General features: G+C 40.2%; 2 protein-coding genes across 2 annotated transcripts in view; one reads left to right on the forward strand and one right to left on the reverse strand.

Moving 5' to 3' along the window:
- LOC138238066 (butyrophilin subfamily 1 member A1-like) overlaps positions 1-12,717 on the reverse strand; it is an 81,343-nt gene extending 68,626 nt beyond the window's left edge. Inside the window, exons 1-4 of the mRNA XM_069187921.1 lie at positions 12,530-12,717; positions 11,512-11,604; positions 1,967-2,311; positions 1,365-1,643 (exon numbers count right to left, since the gene is read on the reverse strand). Of these exons, the coding sequence (XP_069044022.1) occupies positions 1,365-1,643; positions 1,967-2,311; positions 11,512-11,604; positions 12,530-12,539 (727 nt within the window). The 5' untranslated portion in view covers positions 12,540-12,717. The remainder of the gene's footprint in view (positions 1-1,364; positions 1,644-1,966; positions 2,312-11,511; positions 11,605-12,529) is intronic.
- Positions 1-14,431, forward strand: part of LOC107075989 (butyrophilin subfamily 1 member A1-like) — a 179,330-nt gene that overhangs the window by 40,005 nt on the left and 124,894 nt on the right. The gene's annotated exons all lie outside the window — the stretch shown is intronic.

A 14,431-nucleotide genomic window follows, 5' to 3' on the forward strand; every position in this document is an offset into this window, starting at 1 on the left:
AATGCAGTTTAGTTATCAGAAGCTGCAGACCACAAACACAGCAGAGAAATATGTGTGAGCCAAGTGAGCCACCAGCACAAAAGACTACAGTGTGGAGCAGGAACATCTCTCTAGACATGTAACCATAGGACTGGTGCCAGTTGAAGTGTCTCAGTCAGGGAGACTGGTTGAGCCCAGATGCTGAATCACTCCAGTTGACGTGATGATGTCACAATGGAGCCAGACTGAAGTACAGAGCTCTGCTGTTGAGAGGCAAAGATCCAGTCATGACACCTGGAGAATTTAAATAGTCACAGTGCTCTTCAAATGACTCAGACAGGTCTCCTACTAGACTTGATGAGACAGTTCAGTTCAGTAGAAAAGCTGTCTTGTTGAAATCTAGTTTGTGGGGAACTGTGAGCTTAAAACATCATCAGGCTAGTTGTCTATGCCTGAGCACCACTGTACAGTATACATGTATCTGCATATTACTGTATCACTGGGCAAGAAAGAGAACCAGTGCTCCTCTCTCATGGGTATTTTATAACACTCTTACTAACACACGATAATAAAGGGAAAGTAACACTTAACTTGTTTAAAGAGAGAATAATATGGGCAAGATGGGTTAGAAAATGTATCAGTAAATAAATCACAACTAGAGTGTCAGTGACATGTGAGGGAGAATTCTGGAGGTTTTTTATAGAGATTTGTTTTTGCATAAACTGTATTCAAAACTATATATTGTTTGCTTTCTATATGGCTGCTACTGTACACACAAGACAAAATCCAGGTACTGGAGAGGGGTAATATCTCTGAATGGACTGAAAGGTAAAATTTGATATTTTTGATTCTATGTCAAGAATTATATGAGAAAGATAATCATCAGTAGGTGTTACCAGGGAAAAAACGGAACATATTGAAATTGTATGTGATCCAAAATAAACAGGCAGAGAGAGCTCAAGAATCTCCGAATTTCCCTTGAGATTCTCCTGTGTGCTCAGCAAGCCTTTGACTGAAAGAGTGACTCCTGATTTACTGCAACAACATGGTAAAAGAAAATCTCATGGAATTAAAGAGTTACTGTACATCATTGAAATGTATATATTCTTCTTAATGTTTCTATAACAATAAATCCCATAATGGTTTCATCATTTAGACCTAATGACAACAGCACCAGCACATATACATGTTTTTATTATAAGGGGAATTAATTCTCAATTGTTTGATTTCAATCAGCTAATTGACTGTGGCATATGTTTATTCAAACAATTCAGGGTACCAGCTTCAAAAATATGTCTGTGAAGTTTGTTTTAGACTTTTAAAAAATCATTTGTTATATTTAATAGTCTACTTACTGTAATGATTAAGGTAAGCTCTGTACTCACTGGGTATGTAGAGCTGAGATTCCCAGTCTGCCTTGGGCTGTGTGCTTCTCACCAGGCAGGAGAAGATGTTGGACTCCTGTTTGACTGGGATGTAGCTGCTGACACTGAGGAGCCCCTGACTGTCCGTGTCCACTGTGGGGGGCTGTGATGTCACCTCGTTTCCATCCCTGTCTGTCCAGATCACTGCAGGTTGAGGGAACCAGCCCTCTGATCTGCACAGCAGCTGGGCCTGATCTCCTCCAGGGGAGTGGAGAGACACTGAGGGCTGGGAGCCCAGGGCTGTGGGTTCAACACAAGAGATTTCTGAGAGTGAGAAGTATGATGGAGGGCAACTAGAAACATCTTTGTCAGCACTCTGCTAAACATAATATAATCAAAAATAAGCCAACTTAAAATGTATAAGTGAATTTATGTTTAATGTATAACACTGTTTATCAAATGGTACATTTCAAGAAGTTTAAGTGAGGAAAATACAGTAAATAGACAACAAGAAACTAAAGGTTCCTCAATGATCAGAAAATACACTTTGGCTAAAAGGGCTATAGCAACCAGGAAGCACAGGGTACAACACCCTGGACAGGATATCAATATGTCACACTCACCTCTCACTGCCAGGTCAATAACAACATCATCATCCCACCGTTCAGACTTTACCATGCATCTGTACCGTCCATGATCAGAGCCGCGCACTCCTCTCAGCTTTAGAGACACATTGCCGAATGGGAGCTCGTCTAGGAAAAGCTCAGTTCTGTCTCTGTAGGACAGATCTTGTGCTTCAGAGTTATACCAGCCAAATTCAAACAAACAAACAGGGGCAAGGTAATTGTCTCTAACCCACATGATCTGTAGATCCACAGCACTGATTTCAGGAAGGAGGTAACAGGGCAGGACAGCATCTTCGCCAGCTACAGCAACAACATGATCAGTTGGAACAACAACCTGAAACTCTGAAAGAGAAAAGAAAACAGTTTCAGACTTTTCAGACATTCAATTAAACTGCTATACAGGAAATTTTATTAGAAAATGCAAGGTATGAGTCAGTAACCTGCCCATACAAACTCATGTCATTGTTCAATAAGCCACACACAGTGATTGGCCAGAGGTGTAAAGTCTCAATAATACCAGCTCTTTCTACAGTCTGCGGTGACTGACCAGTATGCCCTTACTGTTTGTGCTGAATTGCTGAATTCAGGTCTCAGACTGGCTACATCAAGACCAGTTCTCTTACTCTATAGACCTAAGTCATAGTATGATAAGATAAGATCTTTATTGGCCATATACAATTTTTTGTGTTACAAATTTGTCTTTTTGCTTACCCCAACTTGCTCTCCATGAGACACACAGACAGGGAGAGAAGCTGGGGGTCAGAGCGCAGGGTCAGCCATTGTACAGCGCCCCTGGAGCAGTTGGGGTTGAGGGCCCTGCTCAGGGGCCCAATGGAGTAGGAATTTTCTGCCAGCTGTGGGATTCAAACCAGCAGCCTTCCAGCCACAGACACAGATTCTGAGCCACAGAGCCACCACACCACCCCATAACATTCATACACATTATAACGCTAATTCCTTAAATAAAACAGCTCAGTAACCATTTGGTCCTGTACTGTGTTAATGATCATTGTTCCCATTGCGGGCAGCAGCCCAATCCCAGAGTCTCCTCTCTGATTCAAACCCACATGTCACTGAGAAGGGTATGAGTGTCTGATCTTCTTCACATCAGAGTATCTTAAAGAGAGGTGACGTAGGGACAGTCCAGTGTGTCCTCAGAAAAGCCAGGTACAGTAATTTCTCACCAGAGACAATCAAACCAACACTTTCAAACACTAATCACTCAAGCTCTCACTAATAAAAGAAGAAAAACAATTCTGCTGTTACAGATGCAGCCTTTCAAAATGCGCGGGCGATACCGCATTATTTTCCGGTACGCTGTACGCAGTCTACCGCAAGCTACCGGTAAATACCGCGAGTTACCGGTAAATACCGCTAGTTACCGTAAATTCTCCTATAATACGACAAGCAAAATAATAGTATCCGGAATTTCCGCAAGGTGGAGCTAATAAAGCTCAACCTCTCATGTTTGAGCTGTCGCCATCAAAGTCTTTAACGAAGATATTACTAATAGGATTAATAATGAATGACCTTGGACAAGCTGTAAGTGTAAACTCAAAGTATTGCCCTGGTCAACATTCTTTTTTTCATTGACCGTCTTTGTAAAAGTAACACCACAGCATTTCGCAATTACACATTTGTTTCCAATCATGCAAAGTACAGTGATTCACCATGCCTTTCACATGCTCATAAAAGAGATTGATTTAGGAACATAAACATATTACCGTATGCAAACTGTGCTGTATACAGTATGTATATGTATATTTAATGTCTTAACTGTGCCCGTTTAAGTATTGAATATTCATATCTAATTTTACCACTGAAGGGAAATCTTAGTAGCTGAGCATAAAAAGAATAGGAGCATACTGTAACGCGTGTGAAGGCCATAAACTATATTAATTTTGGAACATAAACATACAATATATAGCTGGTCTTGGTACTTTAAAGAAAAAAATACACACCAGTATTCCATTTCTCCCTAAACATTTTAAGCTTCGAAGTCTTTAACTAACGTGATACCGGAGTCAACAAGCATACTTTTAGAATTTGATTAAAAGGGAATATAATATGGAATCGCGTATCTAAAGAATTTAATAACGGTATGATTATATTTGTGTGCTGCGACAGGGCTGTGTAGGGCTGTTTCGCCTGCCTGTTCATGCAAGCTGTCTTGTAGCCTACTGGTCTAGGTGCGTGACTAACAATGCACAGGTTGTGTGTTTGAATCCAGCTGGTGCTGGACTTTTCTTTTAACAAACATTTCTTCGAAAAAATAGAATAGCGATATTATGGACAATCAATTGACTTTTATATTTCAAAATATCGCAACATGATCGATTCTAAGTCATTTTTGATAACAATGAATAGTCACCTTCTTCCCTTCTGACAGCGGTTCCTGCTTCTATTGTGTGTGTGTGTGCAACAGAGTAAATTTTTATAGAGAAATGGAGGCTGGACAGTATGCGTTACAATATAAACATTTATATTGATTTAAATCGAGTTCTGATTTAAATCGCAAACGCGTGTTTAATTATGTGTTTTTTAATCATGATCAGGCTAATGCATTTCTACATTTTCTGTATGAACCAGCTTAGAGGTTCATACAGAAAGACAGCTTGTGTTTAAATTGAGTGTAAGGTAATTTTACTTACACTCAATTCCCTTACACAAAGCAGAAGGGAAATCATCTGCCCCTTATGCAAAACCTGTCACGATATTAGTTCCCCCTCCTTAAGGGTGCTCCAGCCCTATCACTCTAGACTTTATTCCATGCACCTGCTCCCTATTCCCTGCCCACCTTAAAAGCCAGGCGCTGACGCTCTTCCGGGCTCTGCACCTGATTTCCATATCGTGCGAGTCCGGGACCTGGAAGCGCCTGGTCCCGTTAAGGTTTTAACCTCCGTTCCCGTTCCTGTTCCCCGTCCGCCGGTTCCGACCCGGCCTTCGTGGTTTTTATTCCGAGTTCTGATGGATCTCCTGGTTTTGGACTTACCTTCGTGTTTTGGATACTCTATGGATTATTCTTTGGGATTGTTCGCCTCGGCCACACCTCCCCCGTGCACCAGCGCACCTTGGACACGCCCCCCTGTCTTCAGCCCCGTTCTCCTGCATGACGTTTCCCCAGTGTTCCCCCACTTCGTCGGATTGTGTCGTCCGCATAGGGTCCGGAAAGAACTGTTCATTACAAAACCCTTATGCAAAACCAAACCCTCCTCCCATCCCAGTTTACCCTCTTTATCATCCTCAAAATCTACCTCGATTTTCAACTTAAAGCATTACTGCTTACTGGGTTTTTGAGGGGGAGCTGTCTTTCGCTGGTATCTTGCCTGCCTCCACTACTCAACCCCCTCTCTCCCGGAGTGCTGGCTGTGACGAATTAAACCGGCCTCACAGGTATTCAAAGTAGGAAGTACAGTGTTAAGTGGTAGCTGGGCTACTCCCTCAATAGAATCGCTTTAACATGCTAATGCGTTGGTTTAACAGTACGCTGGGCAAACGTTCCGAGGTCAAATTCTTCCAGCACGGGGGTACCTTTAAAGTGGAGACGACGGCACCGAAATTTTTTGGCGCGCCTTCTCTTTAAAGCCCTGGTCAAATATGAAGACAGTACGTACAGTTATAATTCAAACGGAATTAAAAACTACACATCCCAGTTACCATGGTGGTGCTTGTGATCATTGCGTTTAACCAACGAAACAGGGCGAAAAATCAGTCACATGACTTTGGGGCAGAGTTTCGAAAGCTTAACCTACCAGCAACAAAGCGAAATTTACACGATAGGCTACCTCAAACTGTCAGTTACACGACTGTGTATGTCGCTTAAGCCACTCCTATTTGGCATTTTAGTTATGGAGGCGAGAAGACGCCCCCCCCCCCCCCCCTCTGGGTGTCTGATTTGCCGCCATGTTTAACCGTCCGTGTCCGAATCGGAGTAGCTACGCGTACGAAATAAAGTTCATCCCAACTACAAAACATATTTTTGTGGTAAGAGGGTGCAAAACATCAGTATTTACTGCTATTAATTACTGTACGATTTATAGTTGAAATCTGAGCCTAGATATAAAGTTAGATATAAAGTTAAAATCTCGACAAAGCAATGTAGGAAATACAGAGAAAATAAATCCTTTCTGACATCTAGTATCAGTTTCGATCAAGGTCTCTAAAACGAACAAGAAAAAGAGGATTTTCGGAGGGCAATTACGCTGTGTTTATATAGGATAAGTGATCTATGAGCAATCTAATTTCTTGTTCGTTTAAAACAGTGAAATGTCAGCTGCAAACGATCACACCAGAAACAGCACTCTCTCTGCCTGTCATAGACGTTCAGGAAAGGCTGAATGAAGTCATGTCAAGTACAATAATTCGGTGATCAATAATAACAGTTGTAGGACAAGAAACAAAAGATAGTGAAAACTTAAGATTTTTAAGGCTAAAACTCAAATTCATTCTACAAATTAAGGCAAATGAAAATTCAGGACGTTAAAGTGCACAAAAATGCACATGGCCAAAAAGTTTTAGAAATGGAGCAGGTGTTGCTTTGAAATAAACAAACGGAAAAAAAGCCATGACTATAGTGCAGAAGAGGGATGCAGGAACACTTGCTTAGATATACAAAAAAATCACAAAAAGGTGTATGTTACAAAAGAACATGCAAACATGTTCATCATGTACATGAACATGTACATCAATTTCCCTTCGCGATCAATAAAGTCTTATCTATAAACATGAAACAGAGTGAGGAATCAGAAAATTAGCATGCATAAAAAACAGCAATTCTGTCAATGAGCCCTAAACGAATTAATAGCAACCATGGTTTCATGGAGGGCTTCTCAGATAGTTGGACATTCAGGTAGATTGCCAGGTGAAAGGATTTGTAAACATACTTTGTTAAAGCAAGTCAGTTTTTTCTGCAACACATAAAAGACATTTTTCCAAGAAAGTTTAGCCTTTGTCACTAATGAAACCACTAAATAAAGACATAAATATAGAAATCATAAGATTTTTTTTATTCAATGTTGGTAGCAGGATGAACTGTACTAAGTGTATATTTTGTCGCAGAGTTGCTGCAAGATGTTAACAGTGAAAAAAGGTATTTAGAAATGATTATTTCTAGTTATTTAATAGTTATTTCAAGAAGAAAATTTTCAGAATAATTGCAAATCTAGCAGGATAGAGAAAGCACAGAAAACAAGCAGTTAGATTGATCAGAGTAGTATGAAAAGTTATTTAGCAAAGGGAATGAGAAGAGTGACAAACTAGTATGCTTTAGATCATTTTATCTGAACCAGGGAAAACTGATCATGTTTCCCTATAACAATAATAAAAAACTTTATTTTATATATCGCCTTTAAAAGTGGCATCTCAAAGCAATACAGTAGATGTAAAAACAGATAAAAGGACCACAGATTACAAAGTAAGTACATATAAGAAAGACAAGCAGTTAGAGGTGCTACCAAAATTAGAAAATGAAGCAGATACAGACACTAAGTCTTCTGAAAAGAAAGGTTCTGAGGTTAGATTTAAATGCACTCAGGGTACGTGACTGATATCACTGGGAATACAAATTGAGAGCTCTGGGGTGCAGCTAGAGAAGACCCTGTCACCCACAGAATGTAGATGTTCTTGAGGACAGCTAGAAGACCAGAGTCAGACGGACAAAGGTGGGGGAGTAGACAGATAATAAGCCATACACTGTAGGTACTGAATGAGGATGAGGATTTTGAAGTTGACTCGAAACCTGATAGATAAACAATGCAAGGACTTGAAAACAGGTGTAATGCATCCCTGATAGGATTCTCGCTGTCATATTCTGAACATATTGAAGATTGCTCAGTGTGGATTTAATTTCCCCAGTGAACAGGATGTGCATTTATTAATTCTAGAAAAAAAAAGCCTTTCTTGATTTCTCTAGTTCTTAGTTTCTCTAGTTCCCTTTAAAATAAACTATTATTCCACAATGCAGAGTATTACATGGCCAGTATTTACACATGATATTTGTGATTTCAAGAAATTAACACAAGCAGCTTTTGGAGATTTTAAGTGTTGGCTGAGTTATTGCTAAAAGACTAGAGATGTTGGTAAGAAGAAGATAATTTTGGGATAGCTGAGGAATACACTGATAACAAGACACTTCCTAATGGGGTTAGGCATACTTTTGATGAAGATGATGAAGTTAACAGACTGTATGTTTACATAGATACTGAAATGAGGATTGTATTTTAGATTTTGTGTAGTTGCTAGCGTTGAACTGTGTGTTGGATGCACATGAATTGAAGGAATGGGCAAACATAGCTGATGCGGATCCACAGAGCCAGCATATTAAGATGTTTATAATTAGAGGCAATTTGTTTAAATAACTAGGTATGGATACTGATGTGCAAGAGAGGTGGAAAGGCTGTTTCCTTAAGCCAGCACTATAAAATATTTTATTCTCAGTGAGATGCTGCCATTTCATAGTGGGTTTCTAACACTGTGTATAGTTCCATCCACACAGTGCCTTTACTTCCATCCATTTCTAATCTCTTTATCCAGTACAGAGGATTTGGAGCCTATCCCAGTAAGCGACGGACACAAGGCAGAATACACCCTGGACATAGCGCCAGTCCATCACAGGACAGACAGACACAAACACACACACACCAGGCCCAGTTTAAATCTGACCTCAGAACCTTTCTTTTCAGAAGACTTAGTGTCTGTATCTGCTTCATTTTCTAATTTTGGTAGCACCTCTAACTGCTTGTCTTTCTTATATGCATTTACTTTGTAATCTGTGGTCCTTTTATCTGTTTTTACATCTACTGTATTGCTTTGAGATGCCACCTTTAATGGTGATATATCAAATAAAGTTTTTTATTATTGTTATAGGGAAACATGATCAGATTTTCCCTGGTTCAGAAAAAAAGATCTAAAGTATACTAGTTTGTCACTTTTCTCATTCCCTTTGCTAAATGACTTTTCATACTAATCTGATCAATCTAACTGCCAGTTTTCTGTGCTTTCTCTATCCTGCTAGATTTGCAATTATTCTGAAAATTTTCATCTTGAAATAACTCATTTCTAAATACCTTTTTTCACTGTTAACATCTTGCAGCAACTCTGCAACAAAATATACACTCTGACAGTTCATCCTGCTACCAACATTAAATAAAACAAATCTTAAGATTTCTATATTTATGTCTTTATTTAGTGGTTTCATTAGTGACAAAGGCTAAACTTTCTTTGAAAAATGTCTTTTATGTGTTGCAGAAAAAACTGACTTGCTTTAACAAAATATGTTTACAAATCCTTTCACCTGGCAGTTTACCTGAATGCCCAACTATCTGAGAAGCCCTCCATGAAACCATAGTTGCTATTAATTCATTTAGGGCTCACTGACAGAATTGCTGTTTTGTATGCATGCTAATTTCTGATTCCTCACTCTGTTTCATGTTTATAGATAAGACTATTGATCGCGAAGGGAAATTGATGTACATGTTTGCATGTTCTTTTGTAACATACACCTATTTTGTATATCTAAGCAAGTGTTCCTGCATCCCTCTTCTGCACTATAGGCATGGCTTTTTTTCTGTTTGCATCGTGTTCTGAAGGGAAGAAGGTGACTATTCATTGTTATCAAAAATGACTTAGAATCGATCATGTTGCGATATTTTGAAATATAAAAGTCAATTGATTGTCCATAATATCGCTATTCTATTTTTTCGAAGAAATGTTTGTTAAAAGAAAAGTCCAGCACCAGCTGGATTCAAACACACAACCTGTGCGTTGTTAGTCACGCACCTAGACCAGTAGGCTACAGGGGAAGTCACATGAACAGGGAGGCGAAACAGCCCTACACAGCCCTGTCGCAGTACACGAATATAATCATACCGTTATTAAATTCTTTAGATACGCGATTCCATATTATATTCCCTTTTAATCAAATTCTAAAAGTATGCTTGTTGACTCCGGTATCACGTTAGTTAAAGACTTCGAAGCTTAAAATGTTTAGGGAGAAATGGAATACTGGTGTGTATTTTTTTCTTTAAAGTACCAAGACCAGCTATATATTGTATGTTTATGTTCCAAAATTAATATCGTTTATGGCCTTCACACGCGTTGCAGTATGCTCCTATTCATTTTATGCTCAGCTACTAAGATTTCCATTCAGTGGTAAAATTCAATATCTACAACGGGCACAGCAAAGACGTTTACTGTAAGTCTTTCTACGACAGACCAACGGACCACGAGTTCCCCTGTCGGTCAACCAATCACGTACCGCGGTACCCAACGTCATCTTACGTCATGATACGCGACACCGCAGCCAATTACCTGCGGTACGTGTCTGTACCGCGCACTTTGAATGGCTGTATCTGTATATATTACGTGTACCATTATAATGATAAAAGCTTGATTTGGGAGAATAGGTTCAACCTCTCTTCCTGTTTGTCCCTCATGGCCCTGTCCTGGGTCCCCCACTGTTCTCTCTCTGTACCCCCTCCCTGTGTCCCTTTGTCCACTCATCTCTTCCTGTAGCTCTTCACATCACTTTTAGACTGAGGATGCTCCACCAAACCTCTCCTTTCTCTCTCTAGTATGCAGGTCTCCTCCAGTCTCAGCTGTCTCCTCCTGAGGGCACTCTACCCTCCTACATTCAGCTCTGAGTCTGACCTTTCTTTCTTTTTCTGCTTCCCCCTGTGTGGATCTCTCCATCTCTTCCTCTTGACTCTGTCTCTGCCCTCTCCCTCCTCTTCCTCTGCCCAGGACCTCAGCATATCTCTTGATCCCTCCTTCTCCTATTCCCTTCTGTGGCACTTTCCCGCCTGGAGCAGCATTCCTCGATTCTGCTCCTTTTTCACTAACTGTCCCACACAACTCCCAGTCCTGGCCCTGGAGGTCTCTCTCTCAGACTAGTTTACCTTCATCTTCACTGGACTGTCTGCAGCTCTGTTGTCTTTCCTCTTCCTCTCTGCTGTGTTAATCCCACTGCAGTCTGTCCACTGCCTCCCTCTGGCCACACACGTCTCATTCAAACCCTAGTCGTTCCCTACTGGTGTCTCATCCCCTCTGTGCTTGTCTTAAAACTCCCCACATCTCCTCTCGCCAGCTCCTGTTCCTCCAGACTTTCTTCAGTAAATAAGTTTCCTTGTCTCTCAAGCTGGTGGTGAGAGTTTCCTATTGCTCTTGGTCACTGTAGATCTGGACCAGAACGTTTTCACTGCTGCTTGGTATCCACACTATATACTGTCTCTGTACTGGTTTAAATCTCATCAGTCTTCAGGTCTTGCATTGCGTTTCCACCTTGTGCTTGTCCTTGACATGCATTGCACTAACACAGTGTGTACATGAGCTTATTCACTAAATGCAGATCTCATGTGCACTGTAGTATGTGTTAGTGATCCTAGATAAGGGTGTCTGCTAAGCAACTGCTGCTGATAATAATCATCATCAATGAAATTAAAATCTGGAGTGAAAAGTTCATCTTGATTTTTTGTCAGTAATTATTTTAGGAACTGGATTGTAATCATGATATTTAAAAAAACAGAACATTTTGAATCTGTTCTCACCTGATTTTGAAACGGAGGACTGGAGGAGAAGCAGCAGAATCACAGAAAACCAGCAGAGCCTAGGAAACCACTTTGATTGGTCAGGCTTCATCTCTGAAATAATTAAACACTCTGATTGGTCAGGCTTCATCTCTGAAATAATTAAACACAGGTCAGGTTTCATCTCTGAAATAATGAAACACTCTGATTGGTCAGGCTTCATCTCTGAAATAATGAAACACTTTGATTGGTCAGATTTCATCTCTGAAATAATGAAACACTTTGGTCAGAGTTCATCTGTGAAATAATGAAACACTCGGGTTAGTCAAACTTCATATCTCTATTAGAAATTTAATTTCCTCATCTCGTTTTTGTATTTGTCTTTGTTTGAAACCAACCCAACGATGTTAATAAACTTGATAAACTTTATGATAAGTATTCAGTATTGAGGGAGCACAGGTATTGAGGTACAGGAGGAAGAAGAGGGACAGGATGAAGAAAGGAGAGGATGTCACTGAGCTATGAGAGGTACCAGTAACCTCTAACTAATCATACTTAGACCCAGGGAGTTTGTATTATTATTGAGAGCTTTCTGTCTTATTCATATTAAGAAATTCTGGTTTCCGATACTCTGGAATCCTCAGGCTAAGAATACGTGTGCTTATAAAACGGTGCCTTTACGGTCACTGTTGTAAGTTTTGTGTGATATTTAATATTTATAAATATTTTCCTAGTCTTTAAGTTTGCATCTTTTTGTTGCTCACTGTCACTCCAGAACCTGACTGTTCACTCACACACTGCTGTACCTGACTGATGTCACTGTCACTCCAGCACACAGCAGCTTCAGTCCTGACCTGACTGTTCACTCACACACTGCTGGACCTGACTGATCTCACTGTCACTCCAGCACACAGCAGCTTCAGTCCTGACCTGACTGTTCACTCACACACTGCTGTACCTGACTGATCTCACTGTCACTCCAGCACACAGCAGCTTCAGTCCTGACCTGACTGTTCACTCACACACTGATGTGTCTTACCTGATCTCATTGTCACTCCAGCATACAGCAGTTTCAGACAAAAGACTCCAAAACTGAATTTTCTTCAGCATATAGATCAGCATAGATCATATAGATCTTAGATCAGTGACTGTGTTGTCTCAGACCTGGTTTGTAATTATTATTATGTGCTGTAAGGTGAAGTATTTTCTCCTGTTTAATCCTCCATCTTATTCACAGTAACTTCTGTTCACTGCTACAGGGACACAGTTCTCTTCCTTCTTTCACTTTACCTGAACAGACCTGTTCTTTCAGCACAGACTCACCCAGCCTGCAGAGCAACACTCCCACTGAGCTCAGTCTGTGTCTGAGCAGTGAACAGGGGCAGGAAAGCAGGTGGGAACAGGCAGACCTTGAATCCTGTTTCTTTTTTTTGTTTCTGTCATTGGTGTTTTATTTATTTATGTTAATCATTTTAGTTATATGATTGTTGTGTTTAATTTTCAGGTACTTGAGCAAAGTCAATCTGTACCATCAATACCTTTAATTTTACTAGGTTACTTGTGTGACACAATTCTGACAGCTCCTGACCCTGTGCTAACAAGGTCTGCTCACACAGTCCATAGTCCAGTTCACCCACTGTAACACGGCAGCAGTGAGCAGGACTCACAGACTGTACTTAGAGACAGTACAGTGATCAGGACAGGGACACTCAGAGCTGTGGTCTGAGCTCTTTTCCAGAGACAGTACAGTGAGCAGGACAGGGACACTCAGAGCTGTGGTCAGTGATAATTTTAATCAGCAAAAGTGGACTGGATAATCTGATCACATTGATTTACCTTCCACTCTCTTGTTTCTTTAAAAGACATATACAGATATCCGAGATCTATTTAAAATCAGATTTGAAAAACAAAATGCCCACTTGACTTCTGAATCCTCTTTATCACAGTAATGGACTATTTTCACTTTCACTTCCTGCTGTAATACTGAAAGGAGAGGATTGTGGGTAAATGGGCTGCTACTGCTGGGTGTGCTGTGATCAAGTGGCTCAATCACAGCTCAGTGTTCAAGAAGATGTGGGACATTTCTGTTATCATATGAATATTGAAGTGAAATAAGAACATCAGTCTGGAGCCCCTCTCCCCTTGTCCACAGGCTGTAGGATGGCAGCACTTCTCTCCCTGAAAGGAGCCTCACAGAGAAGTTCAGCTCCTGATTACCTGCCTGGGAGAGAGTGAGATGTATTTTGTTAGCTCCTGTGATGTGGTCATGTGCCAAGAAGCCTACCTGTTAACTGGGGAAACCTGTTGTATGAGGCAGAACTGGTCTGAAGGAGTCTTTGCTACTTTGAGGAAGTGGGATCTGAACTGATGGATAGGAGTAAAGATGTCCATGGAGTTAACTACTCCTCTGGGTCAATTAAGAGATTTATATGACCAGTTTGAGAAAAGGGGTTTCTGTCTGCATCTAGGCTCCAGCTGGAAGGAGGGAGAGTGAGAGTTCCAGTAGGTGGTGCTAATTAGGCATGACGAACAGCACCAGCAACGTGTTCATGTTTCCGAATAATCTGATGCAGTGCTGCACTACTCTGTATAACGGCCAGGTGGTGCAGTGAATCCTTAAAGTACTGCAGCTGTGTGAGATTGTCAGACAAATCAGTACATTATTAAATGTTTATCAATCCAATAGTGCTTTCCTGTGCTAATAAAATTGTATACAAACTGTGCTAGTAACACGATTTCTTCAAATATAAAGATTACAGACAGCTACAAATAATATACAGATATATAATTTTGTATATAGATTTTTTTGTGGTAAGACAAGATATAGAATGTTTAAGTACACACAGCATAAAGAATTATAAGTAAATGTGTATAAATAATAATTAGAAAACAAACAATTTTATTTTAGATTTTAATTATATTTGATTAAATATTCATTATA

This window comes from Lepisosteus oculatus, chromosome 4 (genome assembly GCF_040954835.1).
Source record: "Lepisosteus oculatus isolate fLepOcu1 chromosome 4, fLepOcu1.hap2, whole genome shotgun sequence".
NCBI lineage: Eukaryota > Metazoa > Chordata > Actinopteri > Semionotiformes > Lepisosteidae > Lepisosteus > Lepisosteus oculatus.